Source organism: Callospermophilus lateralis, chromosome 18 (genome assembly GCF_048772815.1).
Source record: "Callospermophilus lateralis isolate mCalLat2 chromosome 18, mCalLat2.hap1, whole genome shotgun sequence".
NCBI lineage: Eukaryota > Metazoa > Chordata > Mammalia > Rodentia > Sciuridae > Callospermophilus > Callospermophilus lateralis.
In genome coordinates, this window is record NC_135322.1 from 5,365,417 (window position 1) to 5,380,323 (window position 14,907).

General features: G+C 51.7%; 2 protein-coding genes across 3 annotated transcripts in view; both read left to right on the top strand.

Moving 5' to 3' along the window:
• Nucleotides 1-4,087, top strand: part of LOC143384271 (sialic acid-binding Ig-like lectin 5) — a 26,373-nt gene extending 22,286 nt beyond the window's left edge. The window contains exon 11 of the mRNA XM_076839315.2: nt 3,679-4,087. Within this exon, the coding sequence (XP_076695430.2) occupies nt 3,679-4,087 (409 nt within the window). The remainder of the gene's footprint in view (nt 1-3,678) is intronic.
• Nucleotides 3,885-13,393, top strand: LOC143383740 (beta-1,4-galactosyltransferase 3-like). 2 transcript variants are annotated; one of them, XM_076838637.2, is made up of 9 exons: nt 3,885-4,174; nt 4,921-4,980; nt 8,672-8,804; nt 8,879-8,993; nt 10,461-10,696; nt 11,926-12,113; nt 12,690-12,809; nt 12,957-13,061; nt 13,144-13,393. In XM_076838637.2, the coding sequence occupies exons 2-9, from the start codon at nt 4,976-4,978 to the stop codon at nt 13,325-13,327; spliced, it is 1,086 nt and encodes a 361-aa protein (XP_076694752.2). In that variant the 5' UTR covers nt 3,885-4,174; nt 4,921-4,975; the 3' UTR covers nt 13,328-13,393. The 2 variants fall into 2 exon arrangements, with proteins under 2 accessions (XP_076694752.2, XP_076694753.2); XM_076838638.2 differs by lacking the exon at nt 3,885-4,174 and having other exon boundaries at nt 4,711-4,980.
• The last annotated feature ends 1,514 nt before the right edge of the window (nt 13,394-14,907 follow it).

Genomic DNA, 14,907 nt, shown 5'->3' on the forward strand with positions numbered 1-14,907 from the left:
CTGGAGGGTTATATTTGGCTAAAGAGAACGCCGTGCCTGAAAAGCTGCTCAGGTTGCATTCATGCACCACAAAGAGGTGAGGCCCAGGGATTTCCAGGGGCAGAGAGAAATGAACAAGTATACTCAGAATCAGGTTGTGTCCTTTCTGGAGGGATGGGGTGCCTTTCAGGACCAATTGCAAAGCCTCCCCTGTTACAGCCCTGATCAGAGGGACAGGTGGAGATCATCGACCTGGCTGGCCCTCCAGGGCTGCTCAGAGTGTCTGGGAGGAGGTGCAGGACTCACAAGGACAGAGGAAGGTCAGGGCCTGCAGCTGTGTTGGAGGGAAGGTAGATAAACCTGAAAGACCAATTGGATTTCACTACTGGGGACCGGATACCGCCTCCAGGAATGGGTCCTGATCACTTCCTCTAGAGACAGGGGCAGCATGGATGGCACCTCTGTGGGGACCAGCTGGGGTTGCACCTATTTTAAGTGCACAAGCTTCTGTGGCCTCACGGAGACATGGATCAGCCCCCACTAGGACCCTCTCTGTTCTCCCCTTTCCTGCATCATCCATCCCCACCCAGCCAAGACCCCAGGCCTCCAGGCACACCCTCCTTGACCTCTCTGCCTGATGAACCCATAGAAATGCAACAAGATTAGGGCCCTCCTCAAACCACCATAGCACCCTGGTCCCCAGCTTGGACTACTACAGGAGCCTCCTCACCATTTAGAGCAAGTCAGGTGGCTTCTAGGATTTAGGATGTTCAGAATTATGTCCTAACTGTATACTTACTGTCACACCATGAGGACAGGGACCAGTGCCGCTCAGATATCTACCAGGCATCTAAAACCCCAACTTCCTGATTCCTTTAACCTAACATGCTTCTCCTTCTCTGCCCTTCCAGCTGCTCAGACCAGAGGCCTTGGGGCCCAGGACCACTTTTGTCACTCTTCTTGTGGGTAGCTTCAAATTGCTTCACCCTTGACCTTTCCTTCAGTTGTCAAAACAAACCTAGAAGCCAAACACTTCTCAGCATCTCCACAGCCAGCCCCCTAGGCCAGACCCCCTTGCTGCTGGGCTGTTGCAGAAGACCCTCGCTGGCCTCCTGCCTCCCCTCCTTTACAGGTCAGCATCCAGTGGGCCCCGCCCAGTGTCTTACCATCCACCCAGGAGTCTCATCTGCTTTAGTGAATGTTCCCTGCCTGAGGTCCTGAGCCTACAGGGCTCCTTTTTTCTCTGAACCTCATCCCCTCGCTCTGCCTTTCAGCCACGCTGGCCTCTGCTCTCAGGCACACCAGGACACACCAGCCTTCAGGTGCTTCCACTGACTCCTCCCTCTCCTCCCTGCCAGTGAGCTCAGCAAGTAGCCCCCAGGACTCACCTGTCACAACCACCGGGCACATCTGTCACAGCTGAGCACTGCATTCTGTCAAACCTTCTCTCCCCCAGCACTTGATCAAGTCTTCCCTCTGCCGCCCTTGGATTTCTCTCCCTACTCAGTCTCTTGGGGAGACCCCTTTACGGTTCTCAGATTGTCCCCAGCACCCATCTTTTCATTCTCCTTATGGGTGACTCTGAATCTTAACGTTTCCAGCCTGGACCTCCAAATGCCTGAATGAAGATCATTGGCTCTTTCACATCTTCTTGGTGCCCAAACTGACCAGGTGCAGCTCCCAAGGCCGAAGGTGACTCTCAGTGATCAGTTCCCTGTCTCCCCAGAGTAGCACCACCTTCCACCTAGCATCTCTGCAGGACAGCATTGTGCCTGAGGGAGTGGGTTTCCCTTTGGTGGCATGGGCTGGCTGAGAAAAGCTAAGAAAAATAGTAAGGAGAAATGACCACAGAGCAGTTTCAAAGAGTGGGCAGTGATGGGCAAAGCTGACCAGACAGGTCCAGCTTCTACCAAAGAAAGGAGCCTGTGTTTGTTTTATTTATATCAGAAGACAGCAAAGGCTGTCTTCACCAAAACAGGATAGAGGTGGGGGCAGGTAGGCTGCTCGGTTCCTAGGGGCTACGCCCATCCCCAGAGCTTCTCGGGAACTTCTGGCAGAGCAGAGGGGGAGTTCACTTGCTTTGGGCAGTCTGTCCTGGTGGGACTGCCACAGGAAGTTCCCAGTGCCAGATCTACTCTCTCACTGGCTATGATGCTGAAAAGGTCCGCACACGTTTCATGGATGGCTTCCCGCAGGACAGGACTCGTCTTCCACACTAACTCTACAGTCAACCTAGTCCAGGAATCCACCTCCTGAGGTCCTCATCAGAGTCTGTCCCACCCCTGATAGACACCCTGATTTGACTCCCCACCCTGAGCCAGTGGATATTTGAGGTCCTTTATGTCCCTTTGTGGTCTGGCTCCCCAACCTCAGCCAGATAAATGCCTGGTGGCTTCTCCACCCCCTGCACTTCTGGCCAGGCTGATCCCATTGAATGCAGGATGCTGTGGTGACTGGACCTTACCTTCCAGTCTCAGCTTTCATCCACTCAGTCTACAAATGTCCACTGAGTGAGTGCCTCCTAGCATGCCCTAGGCACTGGGAACCCAGCAGTGCACAAGGTAGGAAAGGTTGCCGTTCTCTGGGCCCCAATTCTAAGGAAGAGCCAAGCCATGGATACACAAGTAAATGGCCAGGGTGCTTTCCAAATATGAAAGGCAATCTGAGAAAACTATTTTGATGGTGTGACTGAGGAATCAGGAGGGAGTTTCTCAGCTGGAGCAATCAGAGAAGGCCTTGAGCTGAGGCGAGCAGGATAAGGAGCCAGGCATTAGAAAAGCTAACTACAAAGGTAATAGCAAATGCTAAGTCACAAGAGCAGGATCTGGCCAGGTCCAGTTGGCTGGGGAGTGAGTTGTGGCTGAAGACCACAGAGGGATGGCATCTTGGAGGCATGCGAAGTGAAGAGCTTGAATTTTGTTTTGAAGGAGGTGGAGCCTTGGATGATTTTAGGCTACGCGTTGGCAGGATTTGATTTATATTTTAACAGAAGCCCGTGGGCTGCTCCTGAGATGAGAGGGAGGGTGGCAAGGACAGGAGCAGGCAGAACAGTCAGGGGGCTCCTACAGTTATCCAGGGGATCCTTGGACAGTTAAGGTAGTAGAGAGGAGGAGAAGTAGATTGTGGCTCTCTAAAGATAGAGCCAGTCGATGGGACTCCAGGGACTTGGTTGAGGGAGGCAAGTGGATGAGAAAAAAGAACTCCAGACGAGTCAGAGGTACTGTCTTAAACTCGTGGGAGGAAAGCCGGAGCATTTAGTGGAAGAGAAGATAGATAGGCCTGAACGGAGACAGGGGTGGGTTTAGGGCGAAGAAAATGGAGTTTCGCTTGGACAAGGGCGGGTCTTTGTGAATTTTCCTGAGCCCTGAGCTGGGTCGGGTGGAGCCTCTGGGCTTCCGCAGCTGCCTGTGCACCCCGTGACTTAATCTGACCACTCCGGGTTTATCCAGGGCAGAGGAAGGTGCGCTCGCGCTGCACCAGGGTTGGAGGGCGAGGCTTCATATAGGGCCGCAGAATCCAAAGCTGTTCAGCAGGTGCAACAGCTGCCCAGGACTTCGGGACAAGGGCACTGAGAGGTCACAAAGAGCCCACTCTCTCCAGGGGAGCCTATGGGAATGCGTGGATGGAAACCCAGAGGCATTTAATTCCGGCACGACAGTGCGACGGAGGCGCTCACCTGGGCTGAACCGGCACTTGCAGGTTGCAAGGCCAAGGAAAGGACTCCCGGCGCCAGCGGAGCGCTCCCCTCCACCCCCAGCGGAGGAGCTGCGCCTACAACTCCCGGCGGCCCCGGCACCGCCGCGCGCTCCGCCCGCCGCTCCTGGAGCGCACCGGGTCTCCGTCTGCGCCTGCGCACGCGCTGTGTGGATCCCGTGTTCTGCTCGTAGCCGCGCAGTTTATGCCGAAGCAGAACGGATATTTTTCAGACTTTCTGCTCTTATTGGGGTGTAAGCGTTTGTGGCGGGTGGGGCGGGGTGTGGAAAGCAGAGGTAGCGCCTGCGCTGAACGCGAGCCCGGGGTGAGGAGTGGGCTTCTGCGCGCACCTGGGGCAGCCGCGGTACCCCGGCCGGCCGGGGGTCTGCACGCGGAGCTCACAGGGAGCGGTTGACGCGAGGAACAGTTATGCGCTGGCGTCGGTGGGTCGCGCAGCCACCCCAGCAGGTGGAGTAGGCAGCTTGGCTCAGGCTTGAAGCAGGTGAGTCCTCTAAGACCAGCACCCAGAGACGACGAAGCACGCTCCCTAGAGTCCACTGGAGCCCTGCTCCCCAGGCCCAAGCCCTCGACCTCCTTCCTGCCCCCTCTTCTGTATATTCTGAGATCTTGTCCCCCATGAGGCCCGTGATGAAGATTGACGGTGGGGGCTGATAGGGACCCCTCCGTGTCTGAGCCTGTCACCTCTGAGGGTTGAACTCTGGTCTGGGGGTGAGAGGGTCATTGCCCCACGCCCTGACTTGTGGGACACGGGTGTATGGGGCTTGGTCAGGAGGTAGGAGGGTAAATGTGAGGTAGCCATGCTGCAAGCCAGGACGTGGTGGGAACGACAGCACGTAACCCACCACGCCCTAAACCTCAGTCCTGCAAATCTCTCAATGAAATGGACTCAGGTGCATTAAAATAAGTTTAAAACCATAATGTAGAGCTTATGTAATTAAGTAATGTTAGATTTGTTGTAGTCATTACTCTATAATTATACACTGAAGTTTTATTTAATTGCAGACTACATTAGTTCTTATTAAGTTCTTATTAAGCCATGTGGGGTGACGGACAGAATGGGTTAGTGAACGGTTAGCTTCTGCTGGACTGAGCGCTGCACTTCCCACTCACAGGAAAATGAGGATAAGAATTGCACCTGCCTCCTAAAGTGTTTGTGAAGATAAATTTAGTCACATTGCTCTACCAAACAATAACATTTATTTCTTTCATCTCACTCCTTATAATCAGGAATGCCTGCCTTTTCTGGACCAGGCCTGATTTTAAAGTCCTTTTAGAAGAAGCCATGAAGTAAGTTCCAAAACCCAGACATCCTAAACATACATAGTCTGTCATTGGCTCCAGCTGGGGAGGGCAGGGGCGATTTGGAACCCACAGAACATTTGGCCTCCTCTGTGGACATTTGTGGTTGTCATGTGGAGAGGAGACCAGGGGCAGGCCTGAGAGTTAGTGGGTGGCAGGCAGGCTGCTAACGCTGTACAGGGGAGCTTCCGCAGTAGTTACTTGGCCCCCAAAGTGAAGAGCACCAGAGTGAGAAACCCCGACCTGAGCTGTATTCTCTCCTGTGGGTTTTTACCCTAAAGCCACAGTCTACAACATTCAAGGGTTTCTATGCTGGTTTAAGTTTTCTGCTCCAGTTGATTTAATTAAATAAGTGGCCCTCAACACCACATACTGAAGCCAGCCTGCCTGTGAGACTCCTCACTCTACTGCTTAGTTGTTGACCCGAGTGTGACTTACCATGTCCTCATGTGTTAAATCGGGTGGTTATATTGGTGGAAGGATTAAATGAGTTAATATATATAATGCATCAGATCAGTGCTTGGCATATAGTAAGTGCTGTTAAAAGGGGCAGGGGTTGGTTCTTTCTGTCATTTCCTTTGGGGTAACAATGATAAGCATTTTTTTCTTTTTTTTGATACTGGAGATTGAACCAGGAGTACTTAACCACTGAGCCATGTCCCCAGCCCTCTTCCTCTTCCTCTTCCAATTTTACTTTTTTTATTTTGAGACAAGGTCTTGCTTAGTTGCTAAGACTGGCTTTGAACTCATGATCCTCCTGCCTCAGCCTCCCGAGCCGCTGGGATTGCAAGCAGGTGCCACTGCAGCCAGTCTGATGAGCCATCTTGAGATCCATTCGTGGCTTGAGGCAGGTCCACTGGACAGGCCCATTGAATCCTGAGTGGCCGTGCTCATCAGCGTGCACAGTTTGGGCAGAGGCTTTGCATGAATACTTCTCAGACATCTTAGGTCTTACCTGTGGCAGCACATTAACCATGACCAGGCTGGTGTGGGGGCTGGAGAGGGCGTGCAACCCACCTCTCATCACTCGTGGTGAAGGTCCAGCTCCTCAGCCTGGCTGCTTCCAGCTGGCCTCTGGTGACTCCGCAGTCGTAGTCTACCCTGGGCCTCTGGCAGTTCCCCACGTCTGCCATCTGCTTTATCAAGTAAACGGGGTTCTCTATCCTGAACGGCAGTTCTTACCTCTTGAAGGTCAAGAAGTTGAGAGAGTGACAAATATCACCTTCGAGCAGAAGCACCCTATGGTTCTGACATGTATTTCTAAGCCTGACAGATCTAGCCAGGCTTAAATTCCATTCTTTAAATCAAACATTTCTCATGAGACATGTCTTTGGAAAGAGAGTGTGTCAGTCAGCTTTTCCTCGCTGTGACCAAAATACACAACAAGAAAGCAGAGGAGAAAGTGTATTTTGGCTCATGGCTCCAGAGGCTCAGTCCCTGGTAGGTTGGGCCACTGTCCTGGGCTCAGTGAGGAAGAGCATCATGGCAGAGGGGTGAGGTGGGGAGCACTGCCCCATTCTTGGCCCAGGAAGCAGAGAGGAGGGAAGGTGACCCTTGTAGGGCTGCCCTAGGGCCCTCCTCTGCCAGCCACGCCCCCACAGTCTTTCTAACTAGGATGGGCTGAGGAGTTACAGCTCTCAGTCTGATCATTTCATTAACTCGGGAGCTTTTGGGGGACACTTCATATCCAAACCATAACAGAGGCCTCTGGATGGTTGGTTTCCCACATTCCCTCTGCTTCCTGGTGCGGAGGTGTTTCCTGTGAAGCTGGAGGGCTCGTCTTTACTTGGCTCTTAAGGAGACAACCACACGGTCTACAGCAGGGACAGATGCGGTATTTCTCTGGTGTCATTATCAAAGATGGAGTTTCCATAGGAAATACTGCGACTGTCAGTTCAAAGAAGGCATCAGCTAGGAAACTGAAGCACAGGAGAGTGCCCCAGGATTCATCCTCATCCTACAGTTAGAGGGAGACCCTCAGGACCTGTGAATGTCCTCGTCCTCCATGGGTCTCTGGTCCTTAAGGAGCATCACTGACACTCCAGGAAGAGGGGGAGAGAGAAGGTGGAAAGGAGAAGACAAGGAAGCGGGGCGGCAGAGGCACCCTCCAGAACCGTTTCCCTGCCGGGCACTCCTGACGTCCTTTGGTAGGTCAGAAGAAAGGCGGCCATCTTCTGCACTGTGGGGCATTTAGCAGCACCCCTAGCTTCTGACAATGGCAGTCTCCCCCTGCAAGTTGGGACAAAGAATGTCTTTAGACGCTGCCAGATGCACCCCAGGGGATAAAAGCTCCCCTGGTGGAGAACCACTGCTCAGAGCCAGTGTGAGAGTCAGAGCACATCCCTCCCTGCGCCCTCACCCTGACCCGGAAGAACCTGCGTGACCCACCCTGGCTGCTACTCTGGCCTCTGCCTACTGCCCTTTCCAGCATTCCCCGCTTCTCACTCTGGGGCCTTTGCCAGAAGCGCTTCCCATGGCTGCCTCCTGGTCGTCTTCCAGGTCTCAGGTTAAATGTCACCTCTCCAACCCTCCTAGCAGAAATAGCCACACACTGCTCCTTTACGTCACTGCCCTTTTCTTTTGTAGACTGTTATTATCTGAAACCTGCTTTTCACGTCTGCTTCACCATGTCAGTGTCATGGAAGCAGAGTTCTGACAATTTTGTTTGTGGTCTTTGTCTCTATTATAAAACCTGGCACAAAGTGGGTCCTTAGGAAATACAGTGAGTGGATAAATAACTGAAGGCTTGAGCCTTGTGCTGGGTGGGGCTGGGGACCTAGAGAAGAGCCATACAGAAGGCCTGCCCTCACAGGGTTCCAGGCTGGTGAGGGAGAGAGACCTGGACACAGATCATTCTAGTTCTGGTGACCAGAGATGTGACAGCAGTGCCAGGGACCATGAAAGCCCAGGGTGCAGGAGGGTGCAGGACTTGGAGGACACTCCCCAGACAAGGAGCACTCATGATGGCTCGTGGCTGAAGAGCAACAGTTCACAGGGCAGAGAAGAGCATTCATACTTATTCTCCCATTTCCTGGGGCTTTACCTGCTCAAAAATGTGGGGTAGAAGAGGCCATCCTGAACCCCGGCCTTGGTAAGCTCCTCGTCTGGTGGGAGGGGCTGTGCAGTCCCGATCCAGGATAGATTGCAGCAGAGGGAAACACAGGCGTGGAAACCATGAGGGGCTACTTGGTTCTTGTTGGGGTGTGGGAGGGGAGAGCGTCCAGTATGAGCGGTTGTCTAGCACCCTTCTGTGCAGGATGCTGGACATTCGAGAGAACTCGGCCCAGTCCTGGAATAATGCTGAGCCTATGTCACACTGACCTATGCACAACCTATGCTAACCCGGCCATAGGCCCCACTACAGACAAGGACGTGGAGGCTTAAGAGATGTTGAGGTGCTCACAGGGAGAGCAGCCCAGTTGGTATCAAGTATGACCAGAGGGTTTGGAGGGGCAGAACTGGAAGAGTGGACACATGCACAAGACAGCCATCTCTTTGCACAGGTAACATGACACTGAGTGGCCTTGGGCCAGTCTCACACTGGCTTCTCTTCCATGGAGTCTGCAGAACCAGTCAGGGAAGGCTGTGTGCAGGAGGCCAGGACAGAGCCCCAATGGAGAACAGGGAAAAGTGGGAGGTTTGCTGTGTGGGAGGAATGATGACCTGTTTCCCTTCCCAGGATGGAACAGCAGAGGGGGCTCCTGTTATCGTTCGTGGGTGTACAGCTGCTGCTCATGGGGGCGTTCCACCAAAACCACCACCTCCGTGACTTCCCCTCCTTTCTGCGCCTCCTAATACAAGACAGGTCAGAGGTGAGAGAAGGGTTGCCCCTTGTTGACCCATGGTTCTGAATGTGCCTCCTGAGCTCCAGCTCCTTTTGGTCCAGGTCTCCCCTCCAGGAGCCTCTCACCAGGATGTCTACTCCAACCTCAGCCAGATCCACCCTGTGGATGTCAGTGAGGATGATCTGCCAAACTGCCCCATCATCTCACCCTACATCAGTAAGCGTTTGGCGGGCCTTGCAGACCCCCAGCCCCATCCCACACCATGGGGAGATAGTGGCAATCCCTGGGAGTCAGGCAGAGCCTGGAGGCAGAAAGCAGTGGATCGGGTGACTGTTGTGGTTATCTGGCTGTGTCTCAACAAATCACCCCAAAGCAGTGTCCTTGAGCAACCATTACTTCTCAAAGTTTATGTAGGTAATTTGGGGAAAGGCTCAGTTGGGTGGTTGTGGTACAGGTTTTCCATTCAGTTGACGAGATGGAACTGCGGCTGAACGGCAATGCACTGGAGCCCTGGGAGCTGGCTGAGTATCTCCCTCTTCACGCCCATTCTGCTCAACTCCGGGCCTCTGTGTGTCAACTCATCATATGGGCTAGTCTGGGCTTCCTGGAAGCATGGTGGCCTTAGAATGATTACTTCTTACGTGGCAGCCATAAGCTCCAAGAGCATGTATTTGCACAAACATGGTAGAAGATACATAGCTTCTTGTGATCTAGCCTCAAAAGTGACATGGTGTCACTTCTGTCATACTACAGTGATTAAAGCCCATCTACCTTCAAGGTGTCAAGGACAGAGGCTACCCACCCCTTCAGGAGGAGGAATGTCAAATTCACACTGTAAGGAAGGCGTGATGGGTGAGAGATACTGTTATGGACATCGGGAAAAGTCTGGAACAGGAAGGGAATGGGAGTCTAGGGTCCTCAATGAGAGAGAAGTGAGAAAGTAAGAATTGGGGGAATCTGGGAACCATCTGGAAGGAAACATCTGGGAGCTCAGGAAGCAGATTTTGAACTATAAGTCAACAGGGGGAAAAGCAACAGGCGATGAGCTTACTAGAGAATAGTGAAGAACAGTGAGGTGTGGGAGCCACGTGTGAGGCCTAAAGGAGCAAATATAATCAGGAGGGGGGTGAAATAGGATGACGGAGACATTGAGAGGCGTCAAGAAAAGCAAGACAGGCATTCTGAAGTCCACATGCCTGACTCAGAGCCCCCTGTACTGACATAGTAGTTTCCCAGGACTCCTCAACAAAATATCACAAACTGGGTGACGAGAGGAATTTATTCTTTAGCTATTCTGGAGAACAGAATTCTAAAATCAAGGTTTTAGCAAGGGTTGGTTCCTTCGGGAAGCTCTTGGGGAGGAACCATCCTACACCTCTCTCCTACTTTAGAGTTGCTGGCAATCCTTGATTTGTGGCATGTCACTCTATAATCTGACCATGGTTGTCTTCTCTCTGGGTCTTCACATGGCTTATATGAATACCAATCACTGGGTTTAGGGCCCACTCTGATCCAATGCAAATGCATCTTAACAAATTAAAGCTGCAAACACGCTCTTCAGTAAAGCCACATTGAAGTTACAGATTGACATGAATTAAGGGGAGCTCTATTCAACCTGGAGCAACTGGGTTGTGGGGCTGCTGGGATAGGTCCCTAAACATCCTGAGCTTCTGCATCTCTCAGGTGGTCCTTTGAAAGTGATGTTCCCAGAGAACCTGACAATGGAGAAGGCAGTGGAAAAGAACCCATTGGTGAGGCTGGGAGGTCAATACAAACCACCAGACTGCTGGACCTGGCACCACACAGCAGTGGTGGTACCCTACTATGGGCAAGCCCAGCACCTGCAGCAGTTTCTCTTCCACCTGCACCCCTTCCTGCAGCGCCAGCAACTGCATTATGCCATTTATGTAGTGAACCAGGTGAGACAGGGATGAGGAAGGACATGGGCAAAAGGGTAGAGGGTCTGGGCATGGGCTTGGAGAGTTGGGCTGAAGATGGCGCTCCCTGAGGTGAGAATGTCTGAGTACCTAGGAGGCTGAATCTGGGTCAAGAAGATCTTGAATTGGGTGAATCTGGAGCCAGGACTGTGGGTTGGGACTGGACTTGCCAAGTCTGGGATCAGCTTGAATGGCTGTCTATCTGAGTCAAAGATTCAGTCCTGCTGAGCCTGGGGCTCTCTGAGACCAGAGCTGGCCAGGTTAGACAGTAAACCTAGGGGGTAAATTAAAGCACTGGGATTGGGGGCAGTTGGATAGTAGTTTGACTCCCAGTTTTGTCTGTTACTAGCTGTGTGGTCTGAGTGTGGGAATCATTAATTTATTCAACACACTGGTATTCAGTAGAGCTGTGTATGAACCAGTTTCCCCTTCATGATAGGGATGATAATGACACTTCTGTCACTAGATTGTGGGAGGGATTAACCAGGTTAACGAATGTAAAGCACTTAGGTCAAGGCCTAGCACACAGCAGGCACTCCACAAGTGATAACAATGATGGTGGTGATGATGATGACGACGACTGTGATACTGTTGCTGCTGCCAACAAGTGCTGATGGTGGCCATGCCGATGGCCGTATGGAAGATGGTGATGTGATGCTGGTAGTGTTGACAGGAGTGATTGTGTTGATAGTGTTAAAGATGATGACATGACAGTGACAATACTGATGGTGGAAACAGTGAACATGATAAAGTGACAGTGATGGTGGTGCTGAAGATGGTCATGATTAAGGAGGTGAAGAGGATGAAGGAAATGGTGGAGGAGAGTCGAACCCTGTGGTGGTTCTTGGGCCTCAGACCCAGTCTCCATTTGGCAAGAACAGAAACCAAGACACAATCCCTCATCACCCCTCACCTCTGCCTCCTTCAGATGGCCCCTTGAAAATTATGGAACCTTGAAGATGGCCGAAGGAAAGCCGAGGCTGAAGTGACCGGTTGACTGGGGTAGGGGTGGGATACAAGAAAAGCTTCCCAGGAGAGTAACTTGAACGGCATGGGCAAGTATGGGGTTTCCAGATCTATAGTAGAAATGAGAAGGTATTGCAGGCGAGGAAATAGCCCTTGAGAATGCTGGAGAGGACCAGTGTGGCAGGTGGAGGAACAGACCACTGCCTGACTGGGAAGGCAGCACCGAGCATCTGTGTCCACCCCAGGTAAACAACACCGCCTTCAACCGGGGCAAGCTACGCAATGTGGGGTTCCGGGAGGCCATGCAGGAGGAGAACTGGGACTGTGTCTTCTTCCATGATGTGAACCTACTCCCAGAGGATGACCGCAACATCTATACCTGTGACATCTTCCCTGCTCATGTGTCTGTGGCTATCAACAAGTTCAACTACAAGTAGGTAGACAAAGGGAGCTACTACTGTGAAGGACTGCTGTCCCCTGTCTTGTAGCTCACCCTGCCAGTCGGTACAGTGTGGTAGATGATCTATGCCCTGTTCCCTGAAACTAAGGGTGGGAGGGACGATGGACCTGGGGAAACTCTTTGCAGATAGTGAAGAACCTTCCTCTTAGACATGGGTGTAAACTGCGGTGGAGTGATAACTGAAGAGGGGTCAGAAGATCTGCTTAATATAGTGACGGGCAGAGAGGGTTGTTACAGAATCAGGAGGACATGAGAGGAAGGTCTGCCTAAGGGTGAGGAAGGTTATTTTAAGGGTCTGAGGAAAAAAGATCATCAAGAAGGTCACAAGAGGTGCCAGATGACTCAGGGAATGAAGATATTCTGAGACTTAAAGGGAAGCTAACCCCAGGCTTGAAAAGGAGATGAACAGAGACAAACACAGGGATCAGGAGATGTTATTGTGGAGGAGTGAAGAAGGGCTGACCCAGACAGAAATGGACCTTGGAGACTCTTGCCAGCAGGGCCTCTGTGACCTGAAATTCCTGTGCTTCCAACTCTCTGCCTCTGAAGGCTGCCCTACCAAGGCTACCTTGGAGGGGTATTTGCCCTGCGCCCCATTCACTACCTGAGGATAAACGGCTTCTCCAATGTGTACTGGAACTGGGATGATGAGGACAACATTGCTACCAGGTGAGGAGCCTGAGGGTCCCACTGTGTGGGGACAGGATTCCCTAGACTGAGGCTGGCTTGGGTTTCCCAGACTGGGGAGACGTGGCATGGGGATGGTCAGAGGAGACAAATGGATGATGTCCCTGCTCTTCCTCCTGTCCCCGAAAGGGTAAAACTAAGTGGGATGCTCCTGTCACGGCCCCACCTACTCTTTGGCCGCTACCACATGCTAGAGGAGGGGCAGGATCATAGCCAAAAGCAGAGCGTCTGGAGGTGAGTCAGTGTTGGAGGCATGGTGGTCAGCCTCGGGCTCCCTGAAGCCGGGGCTCCCATGGCTGCCCCTTGCCACCCTCAGACTTGGTCTTCGGGCCTGGATCCACCAAAGGTGGAGACACGATGGCATCAACTCACTGGGCTACAGGCTACTGTCCAAGGAGCGGCATCCCCTCTATACCAACCTCACTGTGGACATCAACTTCCAAAACCCAGAAGCCCCAGTGCCAAACAGAGGTATCTGGAGGCTGAAAGAGAGCTTCTGAGGCCAGGGTTTCGTGGCATCCTTCCCACCCACCCCACCTGATTTTTTAATAAAGGAATTCATTTTATTGGTGTCTCCTGTCTGCCATCCCTAATTCCCATCCATCCCTCCTCTCTTTTATCCAATCATGCCCAGGAGGTACCTCTACCAGACATTAATGAACAAGGAAGGCTTCCCTTGGAGTGAATGTACTGAAAATGGGAATCAGAATTTTTTGTTAATTCTACTTCGGAAAATATCTGCATTTCAGATTTAATGAAATTCCACGCTTAGTGAATTATAAGAACAAACATCTGTGGAACACTTACAGTGGGCAGCCACCACTTTAATGCTTGGCTTCACATAATTAATGCAAGTACTTCACAAAGGAAGCCATGAGTTAAGGACTACTAATGGGAGTACCCATCGAATGGTATGAAGAGGCTGAGTCACTTGTCACCAAGCTGGTGAGACACTGAGTGGGGATATACAGTGCCAGGCAGGCTGGCTCCAGAACCCATAAGCCTAACTCTGCCATGCCCAAGCCTTGTGCTAATTCTTGGAATGATTTGGGCTGGGGGCAGGCAGTATTTTTTTGTTAAATCACATAATAAGAAATTCTCTATTTCACCATGCCCATCACTGCCCAATATTAGAGGTGGTCATGGAGAGAAGAATAGTTTAATAGTGAGTCAAGATACTGGCATCAGGCAGCCTGGGTCAAATCTGAGCTTTTCTCATGAATAGATTTGTGGTCTTGGTAAGATTTGTATCAAGTTCTCTAGGCCTAGGTATCTTCAGCTATGAAATGGAATCTGTCAGGGTAGATTACCTCCTAATGGCCAAGAAGAATGAATGAGTTAATTAACACAAGCTGCTTATAATAGTAGCTTCTTCTTCTGAAAACTCAACTCTGGACTCCTCAATCTTACTTTAAGACCCTTTCACGAAGAGTTATTCATCTCTCAGTTCTTGAAGCCCACAGATCTTTTCACAAAGCTTTGGACATGGCTCACATGACAGGAAACTTCGTATTTCTCCCTGGGACCCAGCAACTCCAAAGCCATCACCCAGCCACCCTCCAGATTCTTCAGTCTCTGATCCAACAGGCACTAAGTGCCAAAGGCTTGTCCCAAGAATTGTCATGAAGAGGCAATAGAGAATAATAGAAGTCAGATTGAGAGGGAGATGAGCAGAACGGACAGAGAGGCCTGGGGAGGAAAGGGACAGAGAAAGGAACAAAGGGGCCATGAACCATGGGCCCTACAGGAGTGAGGTGTAAGGTCAGAGGTGTGGGCAACATTCTGGAAGAGGAAGGAGGAGTCCGCCCTAGGGTGTGTTTGTGTGTATGTGGGGGGCGGGGGTAGAGAGGACCATGTGAGGAGTGAATACCTGCTGGAGCTAGGGATCCAGGCAGGCTCAGGGACTCAGCCCCATCATCATCCACCAAGCACTTGATCGCTCCAGGAAATTCCAAGGGCTTAATATACTTACAGTTTGCTTCTCACTCATGGAATAAGGTACAATTGTATTCTCCTGTTGAGATAAATAACTTGCTTAGTGCATGCACAGACCTGGACCTGCTATTTCCCTCTTCAGAAG

Coding starts and splice junctions, on each gene's coding strand:
- LOC143383740 (XM_076838637.2), top strand. Junction 12,810..12,956: donor GAGGACAACATTGCTACCAG/GTGAGGAGCCTG, acceptor TGTCCCCGAAAG/GGTAAAACTAAGTGGGATGC. Junction 13,062..13,143: donor CAAAAGCAGAGCGTCTGGAG/GTGAGTCAGTGT, acceptor TGCCACCCTCAG/ACTTGGTCTTCGGGCCTGGA.